This window comes from Canis lupus, chromosome 20 (genome assembly GCF_048164855.1).
Source record: "Canis lupus baileyi chromosome 20, mCanLup2.hap1, whole genome shotgun sequence".
NCBI lineage: Eukaryota > Metazoa > Chordata > Mammalia > Carnivora > Canidae > Canis > Canis lupus.
In genome coordinates, this window is record NC_132857.1 from 14,127,699 (window position 1) to 14,147,433 (window position 19,735).

Consider the following 19,735-nt stretch of genomic DNA (forward strand, 5'->3'; position numbering starts at 1 on the left):
TATTCACACAGGCGGCTCTTTAAAGAAATCCAAAAAGCTTTTCCAAAGTGAAATTACTGATCCCCTTGACATACTTAGGAATGTGATCTTACCGCAAAGCAATGAATCCCAATGAGGGAGGAGGGCTTTTCACTGTCAGAAGTACCCACTCAGCCCCTCACGGAAAGTACATCCCAAGCTCCCCCTCACTGGGAATCGCAGCATTACACTGCGGTAGGTTTTTCACAGGATGGTGCACAGGAATGCTGTGGATCAAAATGTGGAGAACCACTGTATTGGAACAAGACAGAAAATTAGAAACTCAAAGCTCTACTCTAAAATGGACCTATAAAAGAGCTGACCAAAAAAAGCAGAAAACACATCATACAATAAAGTCTGTTCCCACCTATCAAACAGACCTACATGGATACACTAAAATACTCAGGCCCCTGATCTATAATTCTAATACTTGATATTTTCTTTCTGAGACACTCACCAGTTAAGGTTTTTGGTTTTTTGTTTACCAATGAATTCTTCAAAAACCATTAACGAAAGAATTTACCAGGTGGCAGCCCAAACACGAGTTGTGATCTGGGCCATGGGCTATCTTCAGGCTAGGGTTTCATACTTTGGAGCAGGGTCACAGTCCTACAATGAACCCACCCGCCCCATTCACCCGTAAGTAACACTCAAGCAATCCAGAACTTGGCCTGGGGCAGGCAGGCCCATTCCAGTCAGAAGCTTCCACGGCCAACAAACACCTGTGGCCAACTCCCCACTTGGAAGGACTGTCTTCCCTGCCCTGTCACTACATGCCAAAAACACCAACTAATGACAGCTTAACACTCCTCCAACCTTCCAGGGAGGGCAGTCCTGCTCTCTTTCCAACAGGAGGCCCAAGGAGAAAAGAGAAAAGCAAGGACCACTCATTCCTAACAATAGCTTCAGGTCTCCAAAACCTATTTACACCAAAGAGCTTTAAAAAAGGAAGGAGGGAGGGTAAGCTATCTAAAAAGGAATTCCTTAAAAGTAAGGGTGTGCAGGGACACCTGGGTGGCTCAGCAGTGGAGAGCAGCTGCCTTCGGGCGTGATCTTCTGAGTCCCGGGATTGAGTCTCCCAGCAGGCTTCCTGCATGGAACCTGCTTCTCCCTCTGCCTGTGTCTCTGCCTCTCTGTCCCTCTCATGAATAAATAAAATCTTTAAAAAAAAAAAAAAAAGGTCTTCCTCCTAGCCTTCAGCCTCCAGTCCTCACCCAACCCAAACATTCAAACACAACTCCCAGAGTAAACACCCAGATCAACAGTCACTAAATGAAAAACGCAAGCATTGGCCAAAATGGAATGATGCTCCTAAACACACGCTCTCTCAAGCAAAATTACACAAGTGAAAGAATAAAAATAGTATTTTCCTCCTAATGAACTCCATTTTCAACCACCCTGAAAGACCTTGAGAAGAAAGGACAATTGAGAATGCTATACTGTACTTCTCCAGGGATCCTGGCATGGTAATGGGGGTTACTGCACAGAATTTCCTCTGTGGCTCGGATGTGCTTAAACCTTGACATCAAGCTGGTCTGGTCTATCTCACCTGGGGTTACTTGCTGTATCACGAAATCAAAGTACATGTTAGGATCTTTAAGATACACAATACAGTGGTTGTACGCTTCAAACAACTGTCCAATAGAAGCCGGTGTGAGAAAAGAGAGGGCCCTCCTCATCATTACCTTTGCTGACTCTTTTAGGGCATGGCTGATCATTATCTCAAGGACAGAATTAAGTAACAATTACTTAAAACTCCCAACACTCAGAGATAGCAACAAGATATAAGAGCCTGTATAATGCATCCCATGAACATGTAAATCCCTAATCTACCAGAAGGCGCTGGAGGAAAAGAACGGTTCCTGACCTCATGGAACTCCAGCTGAGGAAACAGACAAGTCAACAGAGATTACATAATGGTTAGTGCCTGACAGCTGTATGCACAAAGCTCTGTAGAACAGAGGTTGATGGAAAAGTTCCCTGAGCAGAGTCTTGAAGAACAAAGGGGAGGTAGCCAAGTGGCAGCACAACATTTTGGGCAAAGCAAGGTACTATAACATACATGTAACCTACCATATTACTCTGCACAGCATCTTCACCTCCAGAATCTTACTATTTGCTTACTTCTTTACTAATATACATCCGTTTTTACCTTTTATCCAGTTGTCAAGTCTTACTGATTCAGAAGGTAGGAGTCTTTCAAGTTTCCCTAACTTTGCCCGTAGATTTGTCTTTCCAACACCTGTATCTGCATAGCTTTAAGCACCTCCCTTCCACTGCCTACAATCCTCTTGAATAGGTGACCACATCCAGTCATTCTGTCATTTCCTACGCAAATCCGGCCCTCTGTTACATACTTACAAACATGTCCAACCTGGCCCCTGGCAACCTTACCCGAGCTGTCCAACCTGGCCCCTGGCAACCTTACCCAAGCACATCTCCGAACATCTCCCCCCGTGACTGGGCTTGCGCCTCTGCTGGGCCAGGCCTCTTTCCACACTCAGCGTCTGCTGATGCTGTTTTGCCCTGTTTTCCCTACCCCCCAATCCCACCTCTTCCCGGGGCTCAGTGCAAAGCCACTAAGCATGGCCCACCGTTCCCATTAGAAGCACTTACATTCTGTTCAGCTCATTTCATGAACCTTTTCACCCGGTTTCAAGGTGTTATTTTATTTTATTTTTGTTTATTTACTCACGAGAGACCGGGGGGGGGGGGGGGCAGAGACACAGGCAGACAGAGAAGCAGGCTCCACACAGGGAGCCTGACATGGGACTCAATTCCAGGACCCCGGGATTACGCCCTGGGCTGAAGGCGGCGCTAAACCGCTGAGCCACCCGGGCTGCCCCTCAATGTGTTATTTTAATAATCAATTCTTGCTTTGCATCATCATTTCAATGTTCCACATGGGTCTCTAGAAATTTATAGAGTTCTTGAGAACAGAGATCCTCTTTAATTAAATATGAAATAAAGACACCAAGGAGAGGATCCTGAGCAAAACATACCCTCACAGGGCAGCTACAAGAAGATGCACCCAGAACTCTGGATTCAGTCCTCACCCAAACATTCTACCTGATTTCATCAAAACAGACTCAAAGTGATGCAATTTACAGGAGCCTGGAGTGTCCACTCACCATAAGAAGGTGTCCATTCACCATTAGAAGCAGAACAGCTAGGCAGATAAAAATACTAATTATTAGGCATTTGGGACTTTGTGTCCAAAAAGAGGAAGAATATCTAGGATGCCTGATTACTTTTTTTAAAGATTTTTAAATTTATTTACTCATGAGAGACACAGAGAGAGAGAGAGAGAGAGAGAGGCAGAGGGAGAAACAGGCTCCAAGCAGGGAGCCGGATGTGGGACTCGAACCCAGGACTCCAGGATCACGCCCTGAGCTGAAAGCAGACACACTGCTGAGCCACCCAGGTGTCCCTAGGATGCCTGATTATAGTAGGAACATTGCCTGGAAAGGCCAAGTCAGAGGAGGTCGTGATTGGATCTGGCCAGTGACAATCCTTTGGCATCTCCACTGCAGGGAAGGGCGGGTCAGATACTTGTGGTGGCTGCACAGAACACCATCTCCTCAGGAAGCATAGGCACCATTATATCACAATCCTTATTGACATTACATGCAAATCACTTTCCTTCAATCTTCTCTTCACACAGGCTAAAACTAGTGGATTAACTATTAATTCGATTAAATTTGTATTGAATTAGATACCCAAGATATGGTAAACAAAATAAGGAATGGCCCAAGGGAACATACACATACAGTAATAAGCAAGTAACTAGACAAGTAGCTCCACTGGGATAACTGCTATAAAGGCTATAGGATTACCACTCATGGATTATGGAGGGATACGGGATACATAAATGAGAAAGCAAGGTACCTCAAAACCTTGAAATTCAACTGTCCTTAGATTGAAACTGGGGGCAAAAACCTCAGCATGCCAGAAGAGCAGCCATTAGCTGAAGGAATCCATCCATCCCCAAGGTGGCTCAGGAATTTGCCAAAGAGAACAAGTTCAGTGACCTGGGTGTGGTCCCAGGGAGGCATGACTGGTATGTGATTCTAAGGAAGAAAGAATGAGAAATGACCTCAGGGATAAGGAGTGAAGGGGTTTTACAAAAGAATAAAATGATGATTAAGAATTTGACGATGTTTATTCAATGCTATCCTGGGAAAGAGGGCCTGATTTGAGGAAAACAAACCGTCCAGCTATTAGAATTACTCTCTGTGGCAGAACAGGGACCATTCAACAGGCCATAAACTCTGCGGTTATATAAGAAGTTATAATCACCCTAGGGATTTTAATTATCTTATGCCTCATATGCAGGAAGTGAGGTTTCCTCCTCAAAGTATCTATTTTATCCATTATGTTTCATTCTTACTTATTTCGCACTAACGAAGTTCTAGAAGGTATTCAAACACCTCGAACTACTTCTCTAAGTTATCACCTACACATAATGCTATGTATTAAAATAACCTATCGATGAATGACCGAGTTTTCATACACCAAGTGCACATTATGCTCACTCCGCTTTATAGAATGAGATGCTTTCACTTTAATATCTAATTGACCTTTAACTGTAATTACTTCCATAATATTATTTTTAAAGATTTGTTATTTTTGAAAGAGAGAGCGAGCATGCTATGCTGCAGGAGGCGCAGAGGGTGGAGGAGAGAGACTCTCCAGCAGACTGCCCCCCTGAGCAGAGCAGTGCGGGGCTCGGATCTCCACCCACCCCCGCACCCCCCAAACCAAGAGTCAGATACTCAACCATGGTGCCACCCAGGGATCCCTCTGTTATATTACTTTTAAATTTACCGGTGTCCTTCCATTTTCTAGCAAAATTAATCTAATCTGTTAATCTGTACTATATTTAAAAATGTACTTAGGAAAGGTATAACATAAAAATATATATAAAGAATATTTTCAGACACCAAGTTATCTATACATAAAATGTATTTTACAATGAGCTACTTCCTTTGTTTGCTAAATTCATACAATTTGGATATTATTTTTAAACATTATGTAACTGATACTTTGATTCCTAAATTATTAATCATTGAATAACCTCCCATTAAAAAACTTCCATTTTCTTAATAGGTCACTTTCTTATCTTCTGTGGAGTAGGTATGTAACAAGGTATCCAAATAGAATAATGACCTATACTTCATAGTAATTTTCTTTTCCCTAAAGGAGTATGAAAGAAAATCCAGCTGGTTTCTTACCTGTTTTTAAAGACAACACTAACTGCTCAGTTTTCAAAGTGGCAACATTATCTAATTCCTATGCTCACTGAGAGTCTAAAAATACTAGTGTGACTATAACTCAAATCCAGCTTCCTCACTTTAAGCTAAGAGTTATAAATGGTATAAAAAAAATTTTAAGTAGTAGTCATATATCTGATTTAATTGACAAACTGCTTAGATCTTAAGTGTTAAAGTTTTAACCTTGTCCAAATATTTCAAACCCCCAAAATGGGAACTGTTAAAAATGTCATTTATAATGCCATACATCAAAATCTGTTTTTTAAAAAAATGCTGCCCAAGCTACTATACAGCCTTTTCAAAAATGTCACACTTGGGGATCCCTGGGTGGCGCAGTGGTTTAGCGCCTGCCTTTGGCCCAGGGCGCGATCCTGGAGACCCGGGATCGAATCCCATATCATCGGGCTCCTGGTGCATGGAGCCTGCTTCTCCCTCTGCCTATGTCTCTGCCTCTCTCTCTCTCTCTGTGTGACTATCATAAATAAATAAAAATTTAAAAAAAAATGTCACACTTGAAAATATTCGGTGGAAAAGAGTTTTTTATATTAGCAATAAATAACCACCTCTCCCAAAAGATAACTGACCAGATAATCATGACTATAATATTTACTCCTACAGACATTACTAACAAAGCCTGAGTGCTGGAACACATTAATTCACTGCAAATTCTTAATAAATTATTTGTAAAAACTCTGCCTTTGAAAGTCAATAAAAATATTTTTCAATTTTTTAAAGAATTTATAAATTTGACTGATTCTAAATGAATCAGAAGCAGCTCCCATTTGCAAATTTGTAAATAATCCAATCCCCTGCTTAGGAGCTCTAAAAACAATCAAACCCTAATAGTTCTCTGTAATCACGGACTCCGGAGTTAGCAACTGAAGAGCAGCTATGACAAAATATTCCAATCATGTATATTTAGAATTTATTTACCTTCCCCCAGTAGAGGATAAAGGAATTTACACCTAAACAATGAAGGCAGTCGGTCACCATGGCCTTTCTATCCCTACCTCTACCTACTCACAAGTTTTTTGTTAGGTCTATATGCTCAGATATGGAAAGATGCCAAAGACATATTAAGAAACACAAGCAAACTGCAGGGGAGGGGGGCTGAAATACAGGTCCATTTGCATATAAAAGGGACAAAGGAAGAAAATCTATATTAGCACCAATTGCCTGCATATTCATGGAAAAATATAAAGGATATTAATAATGCTGTTTATTTCTGAGAAATGTAATCAAAGTCTTCATATAGAATGGGCTGGGAACTCGTCTTTCTGACATTTTATGACTTTGGTTGCTTAACTATCATCCCATCCCGCCCTACATTTGTAATAGTAAAGATTAAATAGTAGTAAAGATTTAAAATCCAAAACCTTTCTTCCCTACTGCTCACCATATATAGAAGACCCTGGGAGCACAATTTTTGAGTCCCATGCAAAGCACCAGTCTAAAATAAGTAGCCATCAAAAACTATGTAGACCCCACCCCCTTCCTAAGATGAGGTACCAGGTACCAAAGGCTTAGGTCTGCCTTCTAAGGAATGTTTGATGGAATAGTACAGAAAGAAAAAAGTAGAAAAGGTAATAGGATAATACTATAAAATACTATTATCACCCACTCAGTATTTACTTAAAAGCAAAAGTTTTCAAAACACAGAACAACCATTACCAGTAACTGGTCACTAAAAATATATGCAGTAAGGAGCACCCAGGTGGTTCAGCCGGTTTAAGTGTCTGCCTTCCCGTTCAGGTCATGAACCTGGAGTCCAGAGATCAAGCCCCATGTCAGGCTCCCTGCTCAGTGCGGAGTCTGCTTCTCCCTGTCTCTCTGCCCCTCCTACCCCCAGCTCATTCTCTCTCTCACACACATAAATCTAAGAAAATCTTTTAAAAATATATATATGCAGTAAGAATAGAAAAAACTAACCCAGACAGGAAAAGGAAGGTTTAAACTATCTTTAAAGAATAAACATTCCACTTCTTAGCCATTCCACGACTACTACTATTTTGGAAAAAAATAAAAATAAAAAAAAAGCTACATTCCAGAGATGGCTAACAAATAGGCCATTTCCTCCACCCATAGCAGGCATGGTTAATAAATTAGGTCATTCTTCTCCACAAGACCAGACATGACTTCAGAATCCTCCTTAACACAGTGCTACCACTCAGTCAGAATTCTAGGAGATAAAACCTATTTGCCCCATGTGTCTAACCCCTCTTTATACACTTTTTTTTTTTTGACAATTTACCAGGGAAAAAGTGTTCTTTTTTTCCTCCCTCTAAAATACTCATTGAAATTAGAAGTTGTGTTCCAGTCTGCCCTGAGGTCTCTGAACCAAATTCTAATTTACAGAACACACACACACACACAGGTCAAAGTTTAAAATTCCACTGAAGGATAACACTTAAGAAAAACCAAATGTTAACGGAGGTATTTCTGGATGAACCATGGTAAGTGGTAGGGATGGAAAGAAGTCTACAAACCCTTATTCTACCCACCGAAGAATAGGTCAATAAATGCAAAGTGTCTACAGGGTAATTTTAAAAGATTTTTAAATGCTTAAACCAGATGTTCTTATACAGGATATACAAAGCAGCTTCTGCAGAAACCAGACTCAACCAGTTAATGACAATTACACTGTGCACAGATTGAAATGCAGCTGTTTTGAGGAACTTTGTTCCCTGATTATAGCTGGTTGTCAGAAACTATCAGTTACCACTAACAATGTTAAGTCACCAAAAATTCTTAAAGTACTATTAAAAAGGAAAGACGCCAAATGTATACTAGAATACCTAGATAGCACACTTAATAAAAACTGCCTTTACATACCATCTGAGTTACCTACGAAAACAAACATTTCATTATAATTGTCGAAGTTTTATTATTATGGTCACTGATATGTAAAGATGGTCTCAAAACCCAGCAACAAGGTCTGGAAAAGTATTCTAAGTTTAAGGCTGAAAAAGAGTCTCACCCCATGGACTGGGTCTACAGTCTTCCCAAAAGAAACCCATAAAATAATGGCTGCAGTGCTAGAAAACATTTCAGAGACCATTTAATCCACTCTTCCTAATTTTAAAGATGTGTACACTGAATTCTAGATAGGTTAAGTAGCATGAGCAAAGACACACAAACCTAAAACAAAGCCAATCCCCAAATTAAAGATCAGTTCCCAAGGTGAGTGGTCAATTCCAGTACCAGCCACCTCTTCCCAGGTGCCTCGACCATAGGCTTCTCCCCTACTGGACACCTGTGATTTAGAAAGATGTTAACCAGGAGATTAAGGCCACATACCATGTATTATGAGGAAGCAGCCAACTAAAAATATAATCAATGAAAAACAGTCTGTTAACTTAGAAACTAAAACAGGGTTTCCTGGCAAGCTATTATGAAGACAGTTGTAAATGCCATTCCATTCTGCCTGGTGGAGCATACAAAAGGTAGAGCTAGAAGGAGAATGTGCTAGTAGGTTTTCTGAGCACTAACCACGGGGTTAGGAGTCCTCAGAACAGAGCATTAGCTTCTTCTGACTGGTAGGACATATGTAGCCTACTTGGAGGGACATTACCTCCCTCTGTAGGAACTCCAGTTTATAACGCGTACTCCCTTACACAGAGCTTCTTAGCCTGGCCCCTTTGGAGGGTGTAACTACCTAGGTATGCTTTCCCAGGTACACAAGGGCCCAATGTTATTTATTCTATCCTCAAAGGGGATCTAAGAACCGATGAGTTAAGAACCACAGCCCTCAGACTAGCAAAGTCCCTCTGCATGTGGTATTTATCAGGCAAACTTCTGATTTCCACTTTTTTCAGGTTCCTACCAGAAAGTAACTTAGCCCCAACAGGAATAATCTGCAGACCAGATAATGCGGAGTCTCACTATAAATCAAAGTTTCACAGCTTGTTTTTGTCCAGCCCCAGAACTAAAAATGGTTTACATATTTAAATGGGGGAGGGGTCAAAAGTACATATCATAACACACAAAAATTATACAGAATTCAAAATTTCACTATCCATAAAGTTTTACTGGAACACAGCCATGTTCATCATTCATTTACCTTTTGTTCAGTGATTACTTTCACACTTAGAAAAGCAAAGTTCAACAGTTTCAAGAAGCCCACAAAGCCTGAAATATTTACTATCTGGCCCTCTCTGCAAAGAGTTTACTGATCTCTGCTACAAATCAACATAGCACGTTTATAAACTAGTATTACGCATGTTTAGTGAAATGTGAACCAATGACCAGGTCCTGGGCAAACAAGTGCCTTACAGCTTACAAAGTTAAGAATCAGAAATCACTTGTTTAAGTTTTTTAACTAGGGCTGCCCGGGTGGCCCGGTGGTTTGACACCGCCTTCGGCCTGGGGTGTGATCCTGGAGACCAAGATCGAGTCCGGCGTCCGGCTCCCTGCGTGGGGCCTGCTTCTCCCTCTGCCTGTGTCTCTGCCTCTCTCTCTCTCTCTCTCTGTCATGAATAAATTTTAAATAAACTTAAAAACACAAAAAAGTTTTTTTAACTAAAACAGGTAAGACTCAGACGGGAGAAGGGCGGCAGGGATGCTTTAAGCAAAATAATAAAGGCCATGTCTAGAAACCTGTGAATTTTTCTCAAACCCCTGAGACTCCTACTTGGAGCCAGTATACACCAAATTATGAAAACTTCTAACAAGCTTATCTGGTAGGCAAAAAAAAAAAAAAAGAAAGAAAAAAATGTTCAAGACTGGCATTTTTAACAATACATGGTTATCGGTGATGCAAAGGATCAGAGCGATCATAAAAAGAAATCACCACAATGTAAACACTAAACTGGAATCCAATAATACATTTTTTTTAGTTTAGTTTTGTTTTGTTTCTTTGAGATAGAGCAGGAGCAGAAGGTAGGAGGGAGGAGGAGAAGCAGACTCCCCACTGAGCAGGGAACCTGATGCGAGGCTCAATCCCAGGACCCTGAGACCCTCAAGAGACCCCAAGTGACCCCAACCAGGAGCTGAAGGCAGATGCTCAACCAACAGAGCCACCCAGGCACCCCTCCTACAATACATTTAAATGCATCCCCTAAATCCCTGAAATGACACACAAGTGCAACCTGAGTTTTCTGGGAGAGAGGTTCCACAGGTCTCAGATTTCAAGGGTCTTTCACTTAAAAAAAAAAACAAAAAAAAAAAAAACAAAAAAAATTACAAGCCACCAGTACTCAGCCTCCACATCTTAAGTGCTTCATTATACTTCAACATTGAAATAACTGATGCTTACAAGGATGACCATGCACAATCAAGAAAAAAATCTTAGGGCAGTCCCGGTGGCTCAGCGGTTTTGCACCACCTTCAGTCCAAGACATGATCCTGGAGACCCGGGATCAAGTCCCGGGTCGGGCTCTTTGCATGGAGCCTGCTTCTCCCTCTGCCTGTGTCTCTGCCTCTCTCTCTCTCTCTCTCTCTCTCTCTCTCATGAATAAATAAATAAATCTTAAAAAAAAAATCTTAAATCATGTTTAGTATACCTTGTGTTAACCAAAGCAAACCATGCAACTCGACTCCAACTCCAGCGACTTGTTACCCTTGCCAATTCTTGCTCCTTAACTCTGCAGTAAGGAAAAAAAAAATACTCCTTTTATTCTTCAGTTTGGACTCTCACCACTGAAATCGTCATTTAAAATCAGTGCAAAGAAACTGTCTTAGAAGCTGTCATGAGATTTAATAAAATCTGTGCAAACATTAAATAATAGTACTACATATACATATATACACTACTACCAATTGTTAGTGCTTTTAAAACAGAATAAATATTGTGGTTTAATTCCTTCAAAATACAAGCTCAGAAGAACCCAAGGTTTTAAAAATGAACGTATACGGGATCCCTGGGTGGCGCAGTGGTTTGGCGCCTGCCTTTGGCCCAGGGCGCGATCCTGGAGACCCGGGATCGAATCCCACATCAGGCTCCGGGTGCATGGAGCCTGCTTCTCCCTCTGCCTGTGTCTCTGCCTCTCTCTCTCTCTCTCTGTGACTATCATAAATAAATAAAAATTTAAAAAAAAAAAAAATGAACGTATACTTGGACTGTCCTCAATCACCTAATAATGTTTTGACTCTACTTCGGAAAACCAAAAGCAAAAACTAAATACTGGACTGGTTTTAGAGTGACCAAAAGCTTGTTCCTGAATGCCTGTTAAGAGCACATTATATACCACGAATCTAGAGTAAAATGGAATGGAAATTCCCCAGTAACCAAGCTTTTCAGTCAACATCTGGCAATATTTTTGTTGCTTTCAGGTGAAGAAAGACATCCTTAGTAATCAACTCAGGACCTAGGCCAGATAAGGCCACAATAACACGGCCAGAGTCAGGAGCAATATCCTCTTAGACTAGATTTTGTCTGTGGACTCAGGACACTCTGACTCTTAAGCTAAACTTGCAGACAAGATGCCACTTCCACTCAAAGGTAAAAAGGCCCTCTGAGGCCACCCTGGCATATTTAAGGACTGCAGGGTAACTGACTCCATCAGAGTACACCAACTGCAAAAATATCAAAACGTACACCGCTCACGATCACATAAACAGATTTATACAAGTATACCAGGCAAATGACAATAAACTCTCAAAAAAGTCTCAAGCTTTCTGAAATATCAGATACTGCAAGTAATAAAAATATTAATGGTTCAAACTAAATACATAGATAACGTAAACTGCTGCAAGATCTTGAAAATGGAGAAAATGGACTGAACAGTAAAACTTTCAAGGAAATAACGGATGTTTTCAGGAATTAAAACTTTTCCAATTAAGGTTCCCACCAGGTTTCTTTTTTTTTTTTTTTCCCCAACCAGGTTTCTGATACTAAGAAAAACTCCAAGCAAAGCGACCCTATATTAGAAAACGTTTTTAAAAATAAGAAACTTTCTTGATTGTGTATTGCTCAACGTTGTGCTAATGTAATATTTTAACTTAAAGGAAGGGCAGGAATGAAGCTTAACACTGGTATAACTATTTGAACAACTGAGCCAAACTTTTTGATGCAAACCCAAATAAAAAAAAGCAAGACGTACTGGCCAGTGTCTATTTCATTAACCTTGTGGGAACCCTGGGATTTTAACACATATTCTGACAGACTGAATTGTAATGATGTAATGGGTGTCCCACAATACTACAGGAGGCAAGAGCTTCGTGGACGGAAAACAAGCAAAACTGTGACATTCGCGTGCCATTCCTTACTCCTGACAAATCCTAGATACAGGACATGATCAGATTGAGATCAAGTCTATTTATTCCAACCACCCCAGTATTGAAACACAGTCAATAATTCTTTTCCCAACAAGCCTGCAGATAAATACATTAAGCAAATTTCTTTAAAGCATTTTCCAAGCAATTTCCAAACCTAAAACTCAAATTACAATAAAATGCTATTTTAATTTTCCTACTTCTTAGAAGTCCATGGGATGGATGCCTGGGTGGCTCAGCGGTTGAGCATCTGCCTTTGGCTCAGGGCTTGATCCCGGAGTCCCAAGATCTAGTCCCACATCGGGCTCCCTGCATGGAACCTGCTTCTCCCTCTGCCTATGTCTCTGCCTCTCCCTCTCTCTGTGTCTCTCACGAATAAATAAAATCTTAAAAAATAAATCAAAAAAATAATAGAAGTCCAGTCATGATTCATTCCAAAGGTTTGACTCCTCAATGTCCAAGGTTCTGTCAAAAAAGTAACTACAGATTAAAAACTATCTATGGGAAATAAGCAGATGCAATAAATGATCCTCAGCTGGATAGTATTAATTTAGATAAAGCTGCTGTTATACTTTAGGGCCAACTGAGGAAATCTGAATATATCCCTGTATCAAATAAGATGAGAATTTATCAAGCTGGCTGATTGGGGGGGGGGGGACACTCCTTATAGAACTGTATATATAGTATGATCTCATTTTGATTAAAATCTATATACATATGCACAATTATCAATAAAGTGATACAGTGGTGATCTCTGGATATTTGCTTCCCCGTATTTCCTAGTTTCCAACAATGTACGTGCAACACCACCTCTGTAATAATACTTTAAACCACTAAGGGCTCCTTAAAGCCAAAAATCATTATTTATTAAGTGACTAGTATGAACGAGTCACATGGAGATCTGCTCTTATTCCAAGTTCTCCAAGTTTTTAGCTAATCCTTCCCCAGCCTCTGAGCTAAGCAACAGTTCCTTTTAAAATAGAACATTTCCTTAAACTCCTCTAAGTTTTTTCCCGTCATCTCACTCTCAAGCGCACTTAATTTTTCAGTTTTCCTGGCTATAGCTATTCTTTCAACCTTAATAATACAAGACGAAAAGGTTCATTATAGGCTAAAACCCTGTCATGGGACAAAGGAGGAACTGTTATGATGGACTTTCTTCTTTTCCTTTTATTTTTTTTTAAGATTTTGTTTGTTTATTCATGAGAGAGAGAGAGAGAGAGGCAGAGGCACAGGCAGAGGGAGAAGCAGGCTCCATGCAGGGAGCCCGACGTGGGACTCGATTCCAGATCCCGGGATCACGCCCTGGGCCAAAGGCAGACGCTCAACCGCTGAGCCACCCAGGAGTCCCTCCTCTTTTCCTTTTAGAAGAACATATACCTAGCTTTGTCATAGGTAGATTTTCTGTGGCAGCCCATCCAACTTTCCTTACAGAAAAAGCAGCCTAGGATCTTAGGGCAGAATCAAGTTCAAGTTCTACAGTTTGTCAGGCAACTCCCTTTAGGTCTGCCTAATGGAAAAATGAAGGGGGAAACGGGGAATCAGTACACTTAGCTGCAAACGATTTGCTGTAGACGTCAAAACTGCCAATTTATATATAAATATAAAAACACGCAAACTTGGGGACCCCGGGGTGGCGCAGCGGTTTGGCGCCGCCTTCAGCCCGGGGTGTGACCCTGGAGTCCCGGGATCGAGTCCCACGTCGGGCTCCCTGCGTGGAGCCTGCTTCTCCCTCTGCCTGTGTCTCTGCCTCTCTCTCTCATGAATAAATAAAATCTTAAAAAAAAAAATACACAAACTTATGGAAGACCAGCAAATACCAAACAAGAAGTCGTCGGAAATATTTGGAATCTAAGCAGTAAAATTCTGGGCCGCAGACGTGCGCTCTGCAGGGTCACCCCAAACACCCTCTGCCCCCCACGGGTGCTGCCCGCTCTACGACGAGCACTGCACCCGGAGTCAGGCCTGCGTCCCAGCAGGGTCCTACGAACTCTTCCTTCCTCTCCCCTGCGAGGCCCTGCGCCTCCACCAGCGGCGACCCGAGCAAAGCGCAACGCCCCACGGTCCCCTCTAACCACCGGGACCACTAGGAAACCGGCTTCCGGGGAAAGGGCTGCCCGGTCCCCCGAAACGAGTTCCTGGGCCTTGAGACATCCTAAACAGCCTTGAGCTACAAGGAGCCGCAGAGCCAGGCTTTCAACAGGGAGCGTCCGGAAGCGGGGGGCGGGGGCGGGGGCGGGGGGGTCACCTAGTAAAAGCCTCTGGGAAACGAGCCCCTAAGCGTTCCTTCCCCACCGGCGGAGCCTCCGACGCGCTCCCGCTTCCCCGAACGGCCGTCGTCGGGGCCGACGTGCAGCTGCGGCTTCGCGGCGAGCGGGGGAGCTGCCCCGGGGCGGCCTGGGGCGCTGGGGTCGCCGCCGGCCGGCCCCGCCGCTCGCAAACGGCCTCCGGGGACGGCGCATTCCTAACGGGTTTCGAAGGCGCGTTTAAATCGCCCGCTTTTTTGTCTGCTCGCTGCCTTCTCCGGGCGCCGGGGCTGCGGCCGCCCCCGCGCGTCCGGGAGGGGGAGCCGGGGAGGGGGAGCCGGGGAGGGGGAGCCGGGGGCGGGCGGGGCGGGCGGGGCAGGCGGCGGGACGCGGCGCCCGCGTGGGAGGGACCCCGGGCTGCGGGGGAGCCGGGCCGCCGCCCCGCACCCAGACGCCCGCCGCCCGCCGCCCGCCGCCCGCCGCCCGCCGCCCGCCGGGTGTGCGCAGGGCCGCGGCTCCGCGCGGCACCGCCCCCTCCGCCCGCCCTCCCGCCTCTCCTCTCCTCTCCTCTCCTCCTCCTCCGCCGCCTCCTCCTCCCGAGGCGACAGAAACAACAGCGCGGAAGGAGGGGAAAGTAACTCCCGGCACCTCCGCCGGAATTAGCCCCGGTGCAGCGATGACACCTTCTCGTGGCGCAGCCGGGCCCGCTCCCTCCGCAGCGCCGTCCCCGCCGCCGCCCTCTCGGTTTGAAAGTGGCCGCCCCCCCGCCGCCGCTCCTCCCGCCCCGCCGCCGCCGCTGCACCAATCCGCTCGGCCCCAGTTGCAAATCAAACGCTCCCTCGCGTCCAGAAGCCACTTGCGCCGCTGGAAACGGCCGCGCCGTCCCCTCCCCGAGTCCCTCCCGGGCGGCACCTGGAGCCGCGGCGGCCGCGCCGGCGAGAAACGGCCGCGAGCTGGGAGCGGCGAAGGCGGCGAAGGCGGCGGCGGCGGCGAGCAGCCCCGGGCGGGCTCGGCTCCGGCTCCGGCTCCCGCTCCGGCTCCCGCGGCCGCTCCCGCCCCCAGACAGTTCTGGAAACTGTGGATCACCTCTGTCACAGGAAGCCATCCGGCGAGGAAGGCGGCGCGGAACCAACAAACAAACGCCTGCGGCCGCCCGCCGGAATCGGCGCGGGGACGGCGACGGGCTTCGGGCCGCTCCCGGGCGGGGGCGCGGCGGCCGCCCCCGCGCCGCGGGCTTTGTGCGGGGCGCGGGCGGCGCGGGCGCGGGCGCGGAGGGCCGGGCGTCCCCGCCCCCGGAGCCCCCCACCCCGGCCCCGCGGCGGCGCCCCCGGGACCGTTAGGTGACGCCTCGGCCGCCGCCCGCCCCCATTCCCACCAGGAGCCGCCTCTGCCCCAAGGCCGGAGGCGGGCCACAAAAGTTGGCCCCGGGGCCCCCCCAGCACCTGCCCACGTGCCGCGGAGGCTCGGTCCCGGGGCTCCCCCGGCCCTTCCCCCCGCCGCCCTCGGCCGCCAGGTCACCTATTACCGGTGGGAGGGGAGAGAGCCTGCTATTTAAACGCCCGCGGAAGTTGAGGCACCCCCACTGGCGGGTGCCGTGCACCTGCCTCCCGCCGCCGCGCTCCGCCACTTTGAGCAGCAGCCGCGTCCTCGGCCCCGCCTCCTGCCCGCAGGCGGGCGGGCGGGCGGGCGGGCGGGCGAGGGCGGGGGGGAGCGGGAAGGAGGTGGAAGGGATCGAATTTCTCCAGCAAATGGGACCGTTCCGACAGGATTCGGTTCCCCGGTCAACATTCCACATTCCATCCCTCTCCCGCAGTTGCAAGCCAGCGCCAACAACCCGGAGAGCCTGCCGGCTTCCGAACAACAGCCCCCAACTCACAAACACTCACAGGCACCAGACACGTGCACCGAAGGGCTCCTGCAACTTGCAGTCCCGGGGTGCACGCCGCACGCTCGGGTGAAGGCAGCGAAGCCCAGGCGGCCCCACCCCCCACGGTCTGCACGGTCTGCAGATGGTGCCAAAGGTTGCAGTTTGCAATCCGCTTTAAGTTCACGGTTAATCGGTACTTTGCTCTACCGAGGCAACTCCTTCCTGGGCTCACCGGTGAAGGGCTTTACACTTTGCAGGCAGTCTCGCTTTGAGTGAAAGGGTCCGCTCCCTGGAAACCCGATTTGGGAGGATCTGACTGCCGAGCTGTCCCTGCACCCCCTGCTCCCTGCCCTTGCATTGATGCACAGAATATTTTGGACATGTGGTGACGCGGTGACAAGCGCCAGGGCTGCCGCGGCCACCCTGCCGAGACGGACCTACACACACGCGCGCGCACACACACACACACACACACACACCTATACGTCTGGACAGATACAGTCGTCGCCCCCCCCCGCCCGCCGCGGTCACACACACACTCCGGATTCATATATGTACGCGGACCTGCGTTCTGCCATTGCCATCTGTCTACCAAGTTGCTACTATGCTTTCCACTTTCATGCAGCCTAATGCGCTTTGGCTTTTTTTTTTTTTTAAATGTGTATCCGCTAAAGCCAACTAGACTGGGCTTCTGCTCCTACACGCGTGTAAAGGAGGATTCACCTGAAAACCGCACGTTCTTCGCAAATCCGAAAGAAGAAGAAGAAAAAAAAAAAAAAAAGCTCGAAGTCTTCAGCGCCACCACCACCCCCACCCACCCGGCAAAAAAAAAAAAAAAATTTTTTTTTTTTTTTGGAAAAAGGATCATAATACAACTTACTGATCCAAACACAGATCAATTCTCAGGATCCCAAAACCATCTCGTCCTCCTCCTCCGGCCCCCGCCCCGGCAATGCCCAAGTTGCTGGTGGGATAGTAACGCGGCGCTCGGCGGCGGCCGGCCCTCCCTCCCTCCTCGCTCGCTACATATCGAGAACCCAATCTTTTGGCGCCATATTAATGACGTACTATATTATTTCCACTAGGCAGCGACCTTCGGCATTAAATTACTCCCGAGAACTCCCGAGCAGAGCAACAAAACCATCAAATATGGCTGAGCCTCTCGGCTGGTCCTGCAGCCGCCGCCGCCGCCGCCGCCGCGGTACCGGGACGCGCACACGGACCCACGCGCGGACACGCGCGGACCCACGCGCGGCCCCCCGCCCCCCGCGCCCCGCGGCCCGCGGCCCGCGCGCCTACCTGCTGCGGAAGGCTTCGGCGGAGGCGCTGGGCTCCACGCCGCCGGCTCCGCGCTGCATGAGTTCGGGCCGCGGCGGGCGGGCGGGCGGGGAGCCGGGCGGGCTGGCGGGCGGGCGGGCGCGGAGCCGGGCGGGCCCCTGCTCTGCCGGCGCGCACACACGCGGCCCTCGCGCAGGGAGGCACTCTCGGACGGGCGTTCGGCGGCTGATGGAGGAGGGGCCGTGCGAATCGAACTCCTTTCTGGGTCACTGCTGCCACAGGGGGGAGCACTTTACTCCTTGCCCGAACGCGAGGGTGGGGACGCGAGGGCGGAGGGAGCGCGCCGGGAGTCCGCCGCGCGGGGGGCTCCGTCCCTCGTTAACTCTTCGCGGGCCTCGGGCCGCGGGGGGCGGGGCCGCGGGTGGGGGCGGGGCCTGGGCCTCGGGGGCGGGGCCTCGGGCCGCAGGGTGGGGGGCGCCGTCCCGCCCTTGAGATCCCTCCCCTCGCTTCCCTTGCAAGTCAGGACCTTCTCCAGGGGGTCTCCAGGCGGGAAGGTGGGCTTTGAGATCCCCCCCTCCAAACTGCCCCGGTCGCGATTCTCGTCCGATCTCCTTGTTTGTACCTGGAAATGGATTCTCGCAGATTTAGTTTGAAATTCTTCACAGAAAGAAGAAAAAAAAAAAAAATATATATATATATATATATATATATATATATATATATATATATGTGACTATTAAAAGAAAAAGTGTGTGATCTAGGTGAAAGGTTTTATTTTTAGGCTGAATGGCAAAATAAACAGTTCTTTTGTAGTAACAGTTCTAGGGAGTTGAGAATCGGGATGACGTTTTTAAATACAGGGAATCCAGTTTTGGAGATGGATTTGCGTCTTCACCCGAGGTTGTATCGGACATTGATCATTGCAAGTGAGGATTGATTCGTTGGAGGGCAATGATTATTTATAAGTGGACAGACACCACCTTTCTAGTTCACAGGATTTCAGGACTGGACATTGCCTTCGGAATGAGAGAATGGACACTAAAGCTGAAACTGGAGTTGCGGACTAATGTAAAATTAATCATTAGAGGCTTATCCGGGAGGGTATGTATGGGTAAAAATAACCGGTTGCCAATATTCCAGAAAATACAAATTTGCTTTTTTATGTGGAGGTTAACACAGAGGAGAAAAAGAAGTCTATGTGACCCTTAGGTTCCAAAGGAAAAAAGACATGGGTGCAGATTAAAACTCCCCTTCAGTAAATAGCAAGAGTGATCACTAATTACAAAACTGAATATTGAACCCGAAGGCATGTTGGAACTGCTGGAAGAACTCTTCCGAACATTATCAGGTTTGATTTCACACAATCATGTACCAACCTATCCACCTGCATCAAGAACATAATAATCTGATAAATGTGGCAAGACAAAACTAATTTAGCCTCTGTATACTTTTTTCAGAAAGCACTTAAACCAAAGGAAACCTTAAGTATACGTCTTCTGTCTTCCTCTCCTGTTGCACTGAGGAAGAGGACGTGTCAGCCTCGTTCAATGTGCTTGTTCAGTCGCTGTTTACAGATCACACGTGTAAAGCACTATGCCATTGTTGTCACTATGACTAGGTCACACTGCAGCTTCGTTACCTCCCTTGGTTCACCTTACACATACTGTCCTGTAGAGGTAAGAGTACACAGGCTTCCCAGACAGACAGACAGCACTGGATCTAGCTCTACCAGTTGACCAACTTGTATGACTGGGGTAAATTATGGAACTTCTGGGATCCCTGGGTGGCTCAGTGGTTTAGCGCCTGCCTTCGGCCCAGGGCGTGATCCTGGGGTCCCAGGA

The 19,735-nt window shown here is 46.9% G+C and overlaps 1 protein-coding gene across 19 annotated transcripts in view; it reads right to left on the reverse strand.

Annotated features, from left to right (window-relative positions):
* JADE1 (jade family PHD finger 1) overlaps positions 1–18,039 on the reverse strand; it is a 63,037-nt gene extending 44,998 nt beyond the window's left edge. Inside the window, exons 1-2 of one of the 19 annotated variants that reach the window (XM_072788403.1) lie at positions 3,907–4,092; positions 93–270 (exon numbers count right to left, since the gene is read on the reverse strand). Coding sequence is in view for 1 of the 19 variants with exons in the window: in XM_072788399.1 (XP_072644500.1) it covers positions 15,836–15,854 (19 nt within the window). In the remaining 18 variants the exon portion in view is untranslated. Of the gene's footprint in view, positions 1–92; positions 2,470–3,906; positions 4,093–10,792; positions 10,865–14,751; positions 14,905–15,835; positions 15,970–16,267; positions 16,408–17,496; positions 17,630–17,915 lie in introns of those variants that run through there. The other 18 variants (XM_072788413.1, XM_072788405.1, XM_072788418.1 and 15 more) reach the window with 18 other exon arrangements.
* Positions 18,040–19,735: the final 1,696 nt, after the last annotated feature.